Below are 14,067 nucleotides of genomic sequence, written 5' to 3'. Positions count from 1 at the left end.
GGAGCAGAGAAGGCGAACACCATTTCTCCACATTTTCTCATCAGGCTGGCAGACTAGGAGCTAGCTAGAAGCCAGGCTTGGAGAATATATTTCCAACTACTTGGGTCATAACAAATGGGACAAGACTCAAACTTGTACCACCTCTTCATCCCTCCTGTGCCATCTTCCCTGAGTTCTCCACAAGGGAAGATGCAGATAAGCCAGCCAGCACTGTGTGACCATCACTCACTGTTCAGACCACAAAGCCCTCGCATGAAAAGAAAACTAGTGACACCACTAGTATTCAAGATAGCTCAAGATTCCTCTGACAGTTTTTCTGCTCCAACACAAGTCACTTCTTGCTTATCTCAAATAACTCTAATATGAACAGCTGTGGCAATTATTACCTAACAGATATGTAGCAAGGACACACTCTGGTGTGGTTTACAAAACCAGACCACAGCATTCTGAAACCTACAGTACCTACCTCAGCTGTTACACATCATTTGGTGATTCTATGATTTCTGTCCTCACTTTCCTGCTCAGAACTTAAGAAAAAGCATCAGAAATCACAGGCTATGACCAAGTAATGCTAGTACTCTACAGTACTCTGCTTTGCCTGCAGTTTCGTATCAGACAGATTAGAAGCTCTGATCTACAAACCCCATATAAACAACAAATATTTTAATATGCATCAAACTACACTGAAGTTCAAAAGCCAAAAAGAATGATCCACTTCTGAAAATAAGATTTAAACTTTGAAATAAAACTGAACAACTACCACACTATTTTGTGCTAATGAATATGCAGAAAACAATTTACCTGTGATCAAAGGGAAAAAGAAAACTACAGAAAGATTTCAAGCTCTGTCCTACATTTCAGTATGTAATTACATTAAGAGATAACAATTCCCAGTTTTCCAATTTGTTTGCTCCTGCCTACCAAGCCTGAGCATCTGACATTCCGTTTCTTGTAACTCTCTAAAAAAACAAACAAAAAAACAAAAAAACACAAATAAAAGCAACAAATTTATTGCAGACCACTTAGTATTTGGTTGAAACTGATTTCAGAAGTAATTAAGGTCAAAAAAAATCTTCGCATGAATATGAGGAATATTAGTAATTTAATTAATAGATATTAAGATTAATGATAACATTTAAAATAAACTACAAAAACAAACGCAGGATTACAGGATTATGGCAGTCCACCCAAAATAAGCATTTAAAATGTGGGCAATGAGGATCTCAGTACCACTGCTATCCTGATTACACTACTATTAATCCCCTTTCTGTGTTAAAATGCCCAATAGCATATGAAACAGGTTAATGTTGCTTCTCTTCAAATAACAAATACACAGGGCTGTAATACATGTTTGTGTCCCTTTTTCTTCTATTAAGTAGCATGAGCTAAAATTAGAACTAGTTGTAGTGCGCTACTGACAGTTTGTAGATGTTTAAGTCTTTTGATTTGCTGCCCTTTCTTGTTTCTGCTTTTATCTTCCTTGGTATGATTTCTCTTAATGCGAGAAGTATTCTGCAGACATCTGATTTATGAAAATCAAAAGTGCTAAAAAGGTTCTCAAAATCAAAATAAAAACATAAAAAAAGTGGATTAATCATCAGGCTGGCTAGAATTTAATAAAAACATTTTCAGCAGGAGAAAAAAAAAAAATAATCAAGAATGCTGACCTCAATTACCCTGATCCAAGAAAATGGGCCAGAAAAGCAGTTTTACCAAAAACCTACTTGTATCTTTGTCTTTTAAAAGACCCGTTTTGCTGCTTCTACAATAAAAGGCATGTTTCTTAAGCTATTTACAGTCACAATTCCTATAAAAATAAATACTTATGTTTGAAAAATGTTTTACATAAAAGCAATTGCCTTGTGTGGAATATGTGTATTTTAAAGGGTAAGCCTACTGTATTAGCAGACTTTCAATATTTAAAAAGAAAATCCATGTGAAAGCACAGACAAACCATCACATACACATATCTCTGCATAATTATAGAGGAATACAGGAACTCTGACTTGAAGCCTAGCAACAGTATCCAAGTATTAGTTAGTCTGCTAATCAACTACCAAAAACTCACACATCAGCTCAATATGTCTCAGTTTTCAAAAGCAGAAGCGAACAAAAATAAAGCAAAAGAATCCTCTATTGCTTCTAGCTTCCGAGCTGCTGAAGGACAAGATGCACAATATAAAACAAACCTTGTTCACTTGAAGAAGAACAACCCATGTCATTTAATCCATGTGAAAATTCATCTCATCACAAAGAACCAAGGCAAAAGACAGATTTAAAAATAGGTTATCCAAGTCAAAGGATTATCAACTTGAAACATACTTAAGATCTGCATATCTGTATCTAATGAAAGCTTCAATATTCTTACATATGTGATTGGGCTTTGTACCTCCATCCTATAGACGCCATAGTAAATTCTGCATAGCAAAAGCTTCCTAAATCTGCTGTGCTCATTTACTCACAGACAGCTGCAGGCTGGATGAAAACAAACAGGGATTAACTTTTCTATTCATTACATCTTCTAATCCATTACTTTCTCTTAGTTTGCAATAAATAAATAAAGATAAATTATAAATGTACAAAATCTTTTTCTTTTCTTTTTTTTTCTTTCTTTTTTTTTTTTCCTAAGTGGCGTGGTTATTTTAAAGTGATGCGTAACTGCTGAGCTACCCATCAGGGACTTGTGTAACATCTTCCTCAGTGCAGAAAAGATGGAACAATAGTCACAATGCTGCAAGATTGTTCTGGATTCCAAAGACTCTCATAATTAGTGATAATTAGAATAAGCTGCTTTGATGTTGTTACTATTCCTTAACTGACTAATTTAGGGGCATGATGAATTGGAATAATCCAAGAGGCTATGCTAGTCTTTCATACTGCTTGTCAAACAAGTTAAGTGCCATTTGATGATAGGTTTTTCATGCTTTATGAAAAATATCATTTTATTTTGTTTCCAATAGGATTACTTTAAAAATGATAGGGCAATTTCCATTCACCTTTTGAACATCTGTCAAGAAAGCAAAAGGGATTCCCCAATATTTAGTATGCCATTACATAAGTAAATACAATGAGATCTGGATCTGTTTTTTAATCCCTTACTGATACACTTTTTTCCTCTGCCCTGAAAACTCTATCTTTTAGATATGATTTGGTCAGGTGCTGCTGAGAAAACTTCCACCAACTCTAACCTCTCCTGGCAGTTATGAAATCCTGAAAGATCCTATATTTCTCAAAACACACTTAGCTTATTCAACTGAACAACCCCTATAGGACAGCTGAGAATATCCCAGCAAAACCTGTCTTGTTTTCACTGTGTTAGGTAGATACTCTAGCGCCTTCTGAGTGACACAAACAGCCAGCATTCACCCCAGAAGAACAACCCTCTCTTTGGGTCAGAAATCACATACTTTAGTAACATAGGTCACCTATTTTTGCTTTTTATGGTTCTAATATTATTCTTATTAAATTTTCTTTTTACAGAGTAGTGTCAAATATTACAGTTGCTGCAAAAAAATCTTATCTCTTATTTACCTATTTTTTCATTATTTCAACAACTTTTTCTGATATAAGTGCTACATAATTAAATGAAATGGAAGAGCAATCTCTATGGGAACTGATCTGTAGAAACTTTTGAACTTTCTGTTCTGATGAACAGTACAGCTGTAAATTATTATTTTCTACTGCTAGGGAATACCTAGATCATTTTCCACATGTGCAGCTTCTCCATCATCTTCAACAATAAAGATAGTCATAGCACTATAATTTGGCATCAATCCAGACAAGAGAAAAAATGCTTCCTTTGAGACATGAGATCAGTCTCCTCTTAACTGAATAATTCCAGACTTTGTGTATGGTATAAAGTGGTAATCTACTCTAAAAGCCAATGAAGATATATCTGGCAGGCAAAGGTGGAACAGCTACTGAGTAATAATACACCAAGCACTTAAGCATGCAAATACATTTATACAGAGTTCTTGCAGACTAGCACAGTGGGGTGTAATTGCTACAGGCATACTGCAGCCACCTTCCATTACTGCACAGGCAGTGATGTCCTCCCGTGGAAAGACTGAGATATGCCACTGAACGAAGAAGCTCATTCATGGCAACACACGGCAAAGGATCATGAATCATAAGCATTACATTACTGCTGTTAGATCCTTATAATTGCCGTTTTGGCTACATTACTCGAAACAGCTTTGTGACTACTGAGAAACTGGAAGACACCCACACAATACCTTCTGCATTGAAAGTACAAATGACTTCCTACTGCAATAGTTTGGGACAATAATTTTATCAACGAATAAAGTTAATTAGCATATACCAAAACAGATGGACACTGATAATGAAGTCCTTCACTGTTCTAGATTAGAGATTTCAATAAAATGTTTTTTCATATCGGATACATTAGCTTGAGTAATGTAAAAACTCATTTCTATTACCAGATTAAAATACTGCTCTGGAAACTGTAATGTTAGGTCCAGACTCCAGACATGCTCATCAGTTAAAATTTTCACATCCTTAAGATGACACACCTAGGAAAGTGATGAATAGGCTTCCATTTATAAAGTAACTAAATGGAAAGATATTGAATGAAGATCACAAAACACTAAAACATTAGATCAGAAATCTTCCAAGAGTTTCTTTCTTGATGCATTGTTAACCCCTTCTGTGAATGAGCACTATTGTGAAGAATCACGAACATCACTGGCAAGATTACTGTTAAATGACTGAATACCTACCTCATCATCTACCTGTTAAAACTTCCACAGGCAAAGGAGACCCACCCAGAGAATTTCCCAAAACTGTAACATGTTGATTGTCAAATGGGTCTATAATAATAACAGTAACAGCAAGGTTTAATGAACTGGTTCAATATCGGAGTTCAATAACTAATCCTAAATACTTTGATGGATGAAAGACGAAAAGTTTCTCAAGATACTTCATATTACCCACTGCCTATTCTTCTTGAAGATAGTTCTCTAGGTCTTTGCTATTTATTCCCACTCTGTTGCTTCTGTGCTCAGAGAAGGTGCATTAATGAAAGGACTTATGTTGGAATAGATCTAAAACTACAGGAACATATAAAGAATAACCAGGAAAGTAAGAAGAGTAAAAGTCAAGCTGTTAAAGCTTAAAGGCTGATATAATTCTGCACATTCTTCATCACAGTAGCTGTCAGCTTTTATGCTCAAGACATTGTTCTTTGATTCCTCTATTTATTTTTAAATTAAAAAACATTCCAGAAATATTTTGATGACTACTGCATTTTTATTTATTTATTTATTGTTATTTATTATTGTTTGCTTTTTTTTTTTTTTTTCAGGTAATAATTCTTAAGGGACAATATCTGGCTAAATCAAATTAGCTGAGAGAAACAGCATAAAGGAATGCTTGCTCTTTAGGATAAACCTACTAATTTAAATACTTATATGCAATCAATAAGCACATTGGGAAAAAAAAAAAAAAAAAGTGATAAAAGCACCAGTATTTCCATTTTTCATTAGGAAAGTGAAGGCATGGGGAAAAATCAGGAGAAGCTTCCCATAGAAGCTTGTTTGTTTGTTTCTATAGAAATCACAAAGAAAGTTTAAATAGTCATGAATATTAAGTTCTGCTAAAGCATGAGCCATGTGACTATCATTTTTTCTCCTGAACTGAATCTTATCCATCTAATATTTAACTATATTACAGTCTCTCTTACATAGTAAATCAAAAATGGCACTGATCAGGGGAAGAAAAAAATACATGGAACAGAAAAATAACAATTTCAAGGTCAGAATGGTTTCATGCAAACCAGCTTAAAGTCTACTGTCAATATGAGTAATGTAAGCATTACTTTAAATTTTACAATTTCTCACATTGAAACTGTAGCATAAAACTTAAGTAATTCCTACACTAGATTTTTTTCATTCTTTGTACTTAACTATTTTTAAGATATAAAAAAATACACTTAGGAAGACATAAAATGTAATACTGTGCCCTGTCCATCTGCAGCACTTGTTCTACACTGGCTGTATAGGCAAGTCAAAGTACCAAGAACTAGCACAGCAGAAACAAATGGGACCGTTTGAATCTAACCAATCATTTCTGTTCATTTCAAGATCTTCACAAAGTTCTAAAACCATTAATCTTATGTAAACATAAACAAGGTGTTCACTGCATTAGGAATAGCTGGTTCATTTTTATGTCAATTTTTTAATATCAAACTACTTATAAAGACAGAAGGAAGAAGACATATGGAAAGGAGCTATCCTACTTGTCTGGTAAAAACCTTCCAAGCTTGCAGTGAACTGCAGAAACAAGACATTTATGCGAATCTTTTACAAAATTTCCTGAGTTATCTCAGTGCATACTACAAAGAATTGTACAAAAAGAGTATCACAGTGAGATTAAATTTCATATGATGAATTTTCAAAGGTATCCCTACAGAGTATGTGCCACTGGGAAAAGAAAGGGAAGAGAGACCTTAACACAGCGCAGTACTTTCTCAGACCTGAGCTGTTTGAGTTGGCTCAGAATTCCACATGAATAATACTATCAAGTCACAAACACACATCGTGGAGTTAAACCAGTGAAGACCTTCCTACTTCAGAACAAATGCCTTTCTTAGTGCAACATTTTTTCTGTAGGGCTTTATTGGTTTTAGTTAATTTTAATTAATCTGTATAAGTAATCACTTTATTGAAATTATCTTTATTTTAATGGCAGAACTCACTGTGTGAAAAGATCGTTAAAAGTCATGAGGATTTATCTTGAGGGCTGTTAATGCCTGTCATTTGGAACTGCTGTAGACTTCATGCAGTCTCACACACCAACTTCCATGAAAGGAAAAGTTTTTATGTATGTGGATAGACAGCCTGTGTTATACACATATTCAGTTCTGGGGAAACATCTTTATTTTCCTCTGACCAATTGTTCCCACATAAAAACTGCTTTAGCCTGATGCTGAAATTCAAAATAGCTAGCAAGAGACAATTTAGCTCTGCTGGGCATGAGCACATGTATTTAATCCAGTAGAAACTGGCTAATTCATACTTAAAACATCTGCAACTGTTGCATTACTTATCAAATGTTCCTTTTCTAAGCATATTTTGAAGACATTTCATCTTTTTTACCTACCTGCAAAATTTAAGGGAAAGTTGCTTTTAAAATCTCCCTGAAACAACACCATCAACAGCCTCACAGACATAACTAACATTAAATCATATTTAACATCTTTGTAAAATCTTGGTTCAAACATGAATAACTTATTTTCAGTGTTTAAAAATATTTTGCTTACCAATATCAGCTTCCCTGTGATTCTTGATATATTCAGCAAGCTCAAAATTTCCTGCTATTATAGCCACCTGAAGAATTGTAAAATAGTTAAAATTAATATCTTGCCATAATACATTAAGTAGGAAAACATGCAAGTTACATTACTAATAAACATCACACATTTCATTTTGCAAAAGTGATTGTTTATTTCTTGGACATTTCTACTTCTGTTCTTCAACTGTTGCATTGTAGAAGCAACATTATGAAATGATATTACAAACTACTTGAAAAAGTACAGCAAGTCTCCCAGTTACCCATTAAATAAGTCTGCTGTGATCACAAATGTCTCTCAGGCGACTGCTAAAGACCTGTGGAGTTTTCATGTTGTGGCAGTCAAAAGCTGCAGTGAACATTAAATACAGCATCCCCAGCACTCTCAGGGCTGTACTGATGACTGGAGAATTGTATAATCATAGGTTCTGAGAGATACAGAAGACCTTATTTTCCTTTTATCGATCCTCCTTGTTTCTTACCTGAACACTGAATCAGAAGCTGCACTGCAATGTACGTGGAATAACCAGGAATGAAGTACCAAAAACTAAAATAAGTCAGGTATCACTAAGACAGCAAAGTGAAACTTCAATAGCTTATGCAGATGTAAATAATTTAACATATTTATTAAATTACATTTCTGGTAGGAAAAAAAAATGTTATCTTTTTGATTTATTTCCTGATTGTAAAACATGGATGCATGACAGGCTATTCCAAGTCCTCACCTAAACAATCTTAATAAGAAATACCTCCACAGCATAAGGAAGAAAGATTTGCTTATGCTATTGCTATTTTCTCCCTCTTCTGCTTTACTGTGAACATCCATCCACTCCCTTTCCTTCACTTATTTTGAAGCTTTCTTTCCTCCCAGTGAAACTGTGTCCTTCCTAATGCTGGTAAAAGTGATACACTGAGCTCACTTTTCCCATAAGAGCTTCTGAATATACAGGGTGAATCACAGAATCATTAAGGTTGGAGAAGACCACTAAGATCATCTAGTACAGCTGTCAACCCATCACCACCACACCTACTAAACCATGTACTGAAGTGCCACATCTACATATTTCTTGAACACTTCAAGGGACGGTCACTCTACCATTTCCCTAAGCAGCCTGTTCAACATCTTACCACTCTTTCTGAGAAAGAATTTGTCCTAATATCCAACCTTAATGCAGGTCCTTACTTAAGGACTCCCCTGGATGTAGCGTCACTGTCAATCATAAGAAATAATTAAAAATCTGGGGAAAAGTCTGAGTTGATGACCAAGAAAAATTGTCAGCTGGTCTGAACCATTCAACTAATATCAGACATTATGATTAACTGAAAGAATTAGATATTCTTAGGGAGGTGTATGAGGTACAATTAATACAAGTAACATCTTTTAATGTAACAAGTCTAAGCTTATTCTTTCCCTTATGGCAGCAAATTTCTTTAGAGTCAGACTTTATACACTCATGTCAAGATACAGTTAGAAAATCTTGACTATTATACAGGTAAGAGTTTCCAAATCTGGTAGACTCAGAGCAGGCTTAAATCATAAGCCACATTTCTGACATCTATTTCATTTCAAAATAAATTCATTATATAAATTTTCTGTGCTTTTCATTCAGCATGCCTCATTTCATACACTGTATCTCGTTCTGCCTTTAGTGAATCTTGTGTAGGCTTTGGACTTATTATATATCCTCCTAGAACTCTGGAACCAGTCTTATTAATATGCAGTCCTGTGATGAGTATTCGCACCAGGAATGGGTGAACTGTCTTACAAAACTCCTAAATAAAGCTAGATGGGAAAAACCAACAAATTATCACGTTTTCTGCTCTGCTCCACAGTCCTCCTGGTGAGCTCAAATTAAGGCATTTCTTTAGACCTAAGACTCTCTCATTGCATTGGTCCTCATGCCTCCAGTTACCGCTCCCGAAACACTTCTGGAAATCCCTGCAGATCCAGATCTAAATCTCTGCAAAACCCAGATCTAAATAAATGTTTTCAAATATACTGAAGTAAACTCTGGTTTATCTCAGTCTTAAGCAAGCAGCAGTTGGTTGAAGGAGAGACTGGTTGATCTAGTTCAGGTTGAAAAATTTACAAGCTTGGAAATTATAAGCAAGCCTCCAAAGAAATCATTATGTTTTAAGCATAATACAGTATCAGAATGACATTTTCAGATTACCAAGAAAAGCTTAAAACAAACAACATAACATAGCATTTATCATGTTTACGTTCTAAATCCAAGTCCCCCCTCCTTTTTCTTTTTTTTTTTTTTTATTGCTTTTCAGATGTTATATTTTCCTTTGCAAATTGTTTCTTATCTCATTATAAAATCCTATCCAACATAAAGGCTAAATACAGTAATTAAGTTTGTTTCTCATTTCAAGTGTGTTTGCGTGATAGCAGAAGCTCTGTTCCACATTTTCACAGCTCCTAGCAGTTGTACTCAAGAGGTATTTACTTGGGCTTTAAAATAATCTCCAGTAGACAGTTAATAGCATCACAAGTGCAATGTAATAATTTTTGTCTTTTAAGTAATTGATGCACATAGAATAGCACCATACTTATTAGTAACAGACATGCAATTTCTCATTACAACATTAAACTTAAGGAAATATTTTGCTCTGGGCACTTCTCAGTTGTTTTAGACTTAATAATTGATTCTTGTGAGCAAAACGTATTATTATTAATCGACAATGCTGGTTCTAATCAAACCCACTTGATTTAGACTGCAATTGACTCAGACATATAAAATATCTGTATGCTATGTTATCTGCAAAGATCAGTGAGTTCAAACAGAGGTAGATGGAGACAGTGGAACACTGCCACCTCATCATCAGTAGAGATAATTATCCATCTGAAAATTATTAATATTTTAACCATTAGTCAGAACACCTGTATTCCAGGAACTAGTCATGAAAAAAAACCTTGCTTCTCAGCATTGATAATATATCCAAATCTGGCTCTCAGCCTTCAGTGGCTAGTTTTAAAGTGCAACTTATCATTCAACCTGGTCATGGCACTATAAAAGTAACAGAGAAGCTATGCAAATGCTGCCTGTTTAACCTCATATTATGCAACCTGCCTCATAAAAACAACATTTGTATATACAGCAGGGAGTGTTATGCAAGCAGTAATACCTTTCATCAGTATTACCACTAATTGGCATGCAAAATTCAAGCAGGGAATTCAGCAGTGACAGGCTGCTTGCTAGACAGCCGCCATATTACTCAAATGAAAGAATGCTTGATACAAAAAAGATTTCAAAGCTGAAGTGAAACATGTTGTGCAAATGACAAATACATTCTATTACTAGAAAAAAAGATAGCTGAGAGACAGCTTGACAGAGAATTGTTTCTGAATCAAGCACTAGATTCAGCAAGCTCAAGGTATCAACTCTTTTAATTCAATTTACTTCAAATCAGTAGAAACATTATGTAAAATTCCAACAGCAAAATTGAAGGCAAGTATGGTAAGATCTAAAGAAAGCAAGTAAAAAAGTACAAATATTTCTTGGCATAATGTCAATGTGCTTCACTTGAATTTGATGGGTAAAGAATGTAGGAGAAAGTGGAGTCAGAGATATATAAAATTATATTCATTCAGTTTTTACAGTTGCAAACTAAGCACAGTAGCCTCTTTTCCACCACAATTCTTTTTGAACCAAAGCAGCGGTGTGATTAGACAAAACTATTAGTGTGTATGCAAGTGAAGGGTCTTCATATGATCAGAACAACAGGTTTCATCCAGTACAAATTTAGTACAAACTGAAGTGGTCCAGCTTTTCCTTTGATTAACATAAAAACTTCAGTGGAAATTTCTGTAAATGTACTAAATTTCATTGTATTTAAGAAAGAAATAGATATTCACGTACTTTACAAAAAGTAATAGAGTGATTTCATAATTAACATGTCATTAAATATCCATACTTCTCTTGCAGGGATGTTATACAGTCAGATTTCTACTTGATAGGTCACCACATGAATGAAAGTTCTCTTTGGATTTCTTTTCTGGGTTACAATACCTCTCTTCTTAGCAGAAAAGAAGGGGGAAAAAAACAGCACAAGCAGCAAAACTATAATGAAAGTCTCTCCCAATTCCAGTAGGAATTGGATTCCAGTCATCAAAATGCATCACATACATGTTTCCAGCCATGAAATATTGCCATGAAAGGTTGGAGCTAGCACTTTACACCTAGAGGCTAGCTACAGATTCTATTATGCTGAAGCTTCAAAAATTGCAGCTCTTTAAAAAACAGCATACAAAGCAGTCTTATGATATTTCAGGTTCATGTCCTTAGTGAAATTATTCTGTAAAACTTGATAAAGTCTGGTTATCTTCTCAAAAAGTCATTAATCTATGTTTCCACTCAAATCTGTAAATCTTTTATCCCATTTTTAAGGGTCATATCTACTATGCATTGACTCCAGAATCAGGAAGACTGCTCCTGCAGCATCCCAGCACAGTGACAGTGAATGTCCAGCTGAGAACCATAACTAAAAGTTCAAGTACAGTGCTTTCTCACCCAAAGTAGGAGGTTCTATCTACTGCTCAGACATTCAGTTGGGATCACTCACACGTAACAGTCTATACAACACAGATAATAGCAGTTCTCTTGATTTTCATAACACCATTACAGGCAAACTTATATGACCACTAATAACCAAAGTTAATTGTTTATCAGCTCCCTCCTGTGTCTAGCTTAGGATGTTGATATGGACACGCAATTATTTTCTAATTACATTTGAGAACATAGAGAGTTAACTTGAATAAATACCTTTACAAATGAGCAGAAAGTAAAGGTAAGCCTGAAAACCTGTGTAAAGAGGTATTTCACACAAAATAAAATAAACCTATGCTGATAGAATGACAGCATCATCACCTACTTCCATGATGCCCTGTCTTCATAATGTCATTTTAATAAAATGTTAATGGAGTCACTAATATGTGTCAGAGCTGATCTGCACTCAAGTCTTGGAGTTGGTGAGCTACAGGGCAGGGCAGTCAAGCACTGGTTGTTGCTGTCAGGATGTGCAATGCAGAGCATGCCCAGTAGCTGTGTGTTTACACCAATATTTACTTTGTCTTGGAAGAAGCAAAGCTTGTTACAGCTGCCCCATTGTCTTATGTACTGTCTTCCAAACAGATGTTTCTTTTCAAACCTAACCAGTGACACGTGGCTTACTGTTTGGCATGCCAGCCAATCCAGTGGTAATTAAGTGGCAGCCCAGTGAAGCAGAAGTTTGAATGAAGTGGCTGTGACGCTTTAGGCTGCAGTGGGGAGCAGGCAGAGGGCAGGATGCCCTGTGATTGCAGGTCATGACATATGCTGTGAGAGTAAAAGTCTAACTGGGAGGCAGGGTGCTTCTTCCTCCAGGCACAGCATTATTTTTGTCTTTTGGTTTTTTGTCACTTATAGCAATGAAAGATCCTTCTAGATTCAGGCAGTTTTTAGGTTGGCTTTCAGAAGTCAGTCCAGAAATCAAAGATTTCAAGCATCTGGTTAGCTCTGCTTTCCTGAATCTTGTTCCCCAAAGAAATTTAGTTTAAATGAAGGCAAGTAAGTCCAGATTGTATATATACTGGGGCCTGGTAGATGTCCAGAGACAGGTTTCAGCAGAGAGATTCATACAGGCTTTCAGACTCCAGCAAGTACTGTCTCGCAAAAGGCTCTCTTTTCAGCGTGGAAATTGCACCTGTCAATATATCAATTACTTATCCTCAAGTATTTAGACTTTTTGGATTGTAATTCATGCAGCGCTTTGTTCCTTTTGGGAAATTGGAAATTATATATACACTTTACTTGTCACTAACCTTTCATAATTGATTTTTTTCTGCTCCTGAAATGTATCGCAGGTGGAGATTATATTAAATTAGAGTAAGATCTTTGTAGCCTGTTAGCAAATACGATTTTAGAGCTTTATGGCTTAGCCCCTGAAAGGCAAGCGCCACAGCAATATTACATTATTACTCTTAGAAACAAATTACTCCCCACAATAGGAAATGAATTAAAAAAAGAGAGAAATCGAAGTTGTCCCCTATTAATGCCCAGCCAATGAACTTTGACAGAGTTTCTATGTGAAAACTGGGAGAGCTGCTCACACATTTCATTTATGTCTCACTCTCAGTCAAGGCCACTGCACTTCCTTCCCCACATGCTTAAATTTTAGACCAGGTGAGACAAAGCTTTAAAATACTCTGCCTAAATGGAGAGTGGAGGAAGCTCTTTATGCTGCACATTTGTAGCTGCAATTCACAATAAGCAGTTCATGATAAAACAGCTAGCACTCCCCACCTGCTTTTCTCCCCTTCTTTTCCAGACAATTTCACTTCCCTGATGAAAGCACATTTCATTATTCTTTCTTTCAGAGCTGATGTTTCACCCTTGCATTGTCTCTGCTATCCAGCAGTGCTCACTAAATGATAGTCTTTCAAGAAAGCTTGAAATAGCAATGAGCTCAGGTATGGCAGTGTACATTAAAGGAGACAGCTTCATCCCAGAACAAAAGAGACTTTACTCAGTCTCAGGCAAGGAAGAGCAACAAATGCAACATAAAAGCTACTCTAGGGCCTATGTACACTGTATTCTCCTATCTCCAGGAGAAACTGGATGGAGAAGATGATACAACCCAGGAATAAGGTTCTTCAGAAATTGCTTTCCACTCAAATCATAGACTTATAAAATTATAATTTATTATACCACTAAGGACAAGGTGATAGGATTCACAGGAGAGATTGGTGAGAAATTATCCCAAACTACCTTTGGA

At 35.6% G+C, this 14,067-nt stretch overlaps 1 protein-coding gene across 4 annotated transcripts in view; it reads right to left on the bottom strand.

Annotated features, from left to right (window-relative positions):
- The window catches only part of SHANK2 (SH3 and multiple ankyrin repeat domains 2), a 292,208-nt gene that overhangs the window by 247,953 nt on the left and 30,188 nt on the right, over positions 1 to 14,067 (bottom strand). For all 4 annotated transcript variants that reach the window (XM_072339251.1, XM_072339252.1, XM_072339253.1 and 1 more), the window contains one exon: positions 7,280 to 7,346. In XM_072339251.1, the coding sequence (XP_072195352.1) occupies positions 7,280 to 7,346 (67 nt within the window). The remainder of the gene's footprint in view (positions 1 to 7,279; positions 7,347 to 14,067) is intronic.

Source organism: Excalfactoria chinensis, chromosome 5 (genome assembly GCF_039878825.1).
Source record: "Excalfactoria chinensis isolate bCotChi1 chromosome 5, bCotChi1.hap2, whole genome shotgun sequence".
In the NCBI taxonomy this organism is placed as follows: domain Eukaryota; kingdom Metazoa; phylum Chordata; class Aves; order Galliformes; family Phasianidae; genus Excalfactoria; species Excalfactoria chinensis.
This window is presented reverse-complemented; position numbering and strand designations above follow the sequence as displayed.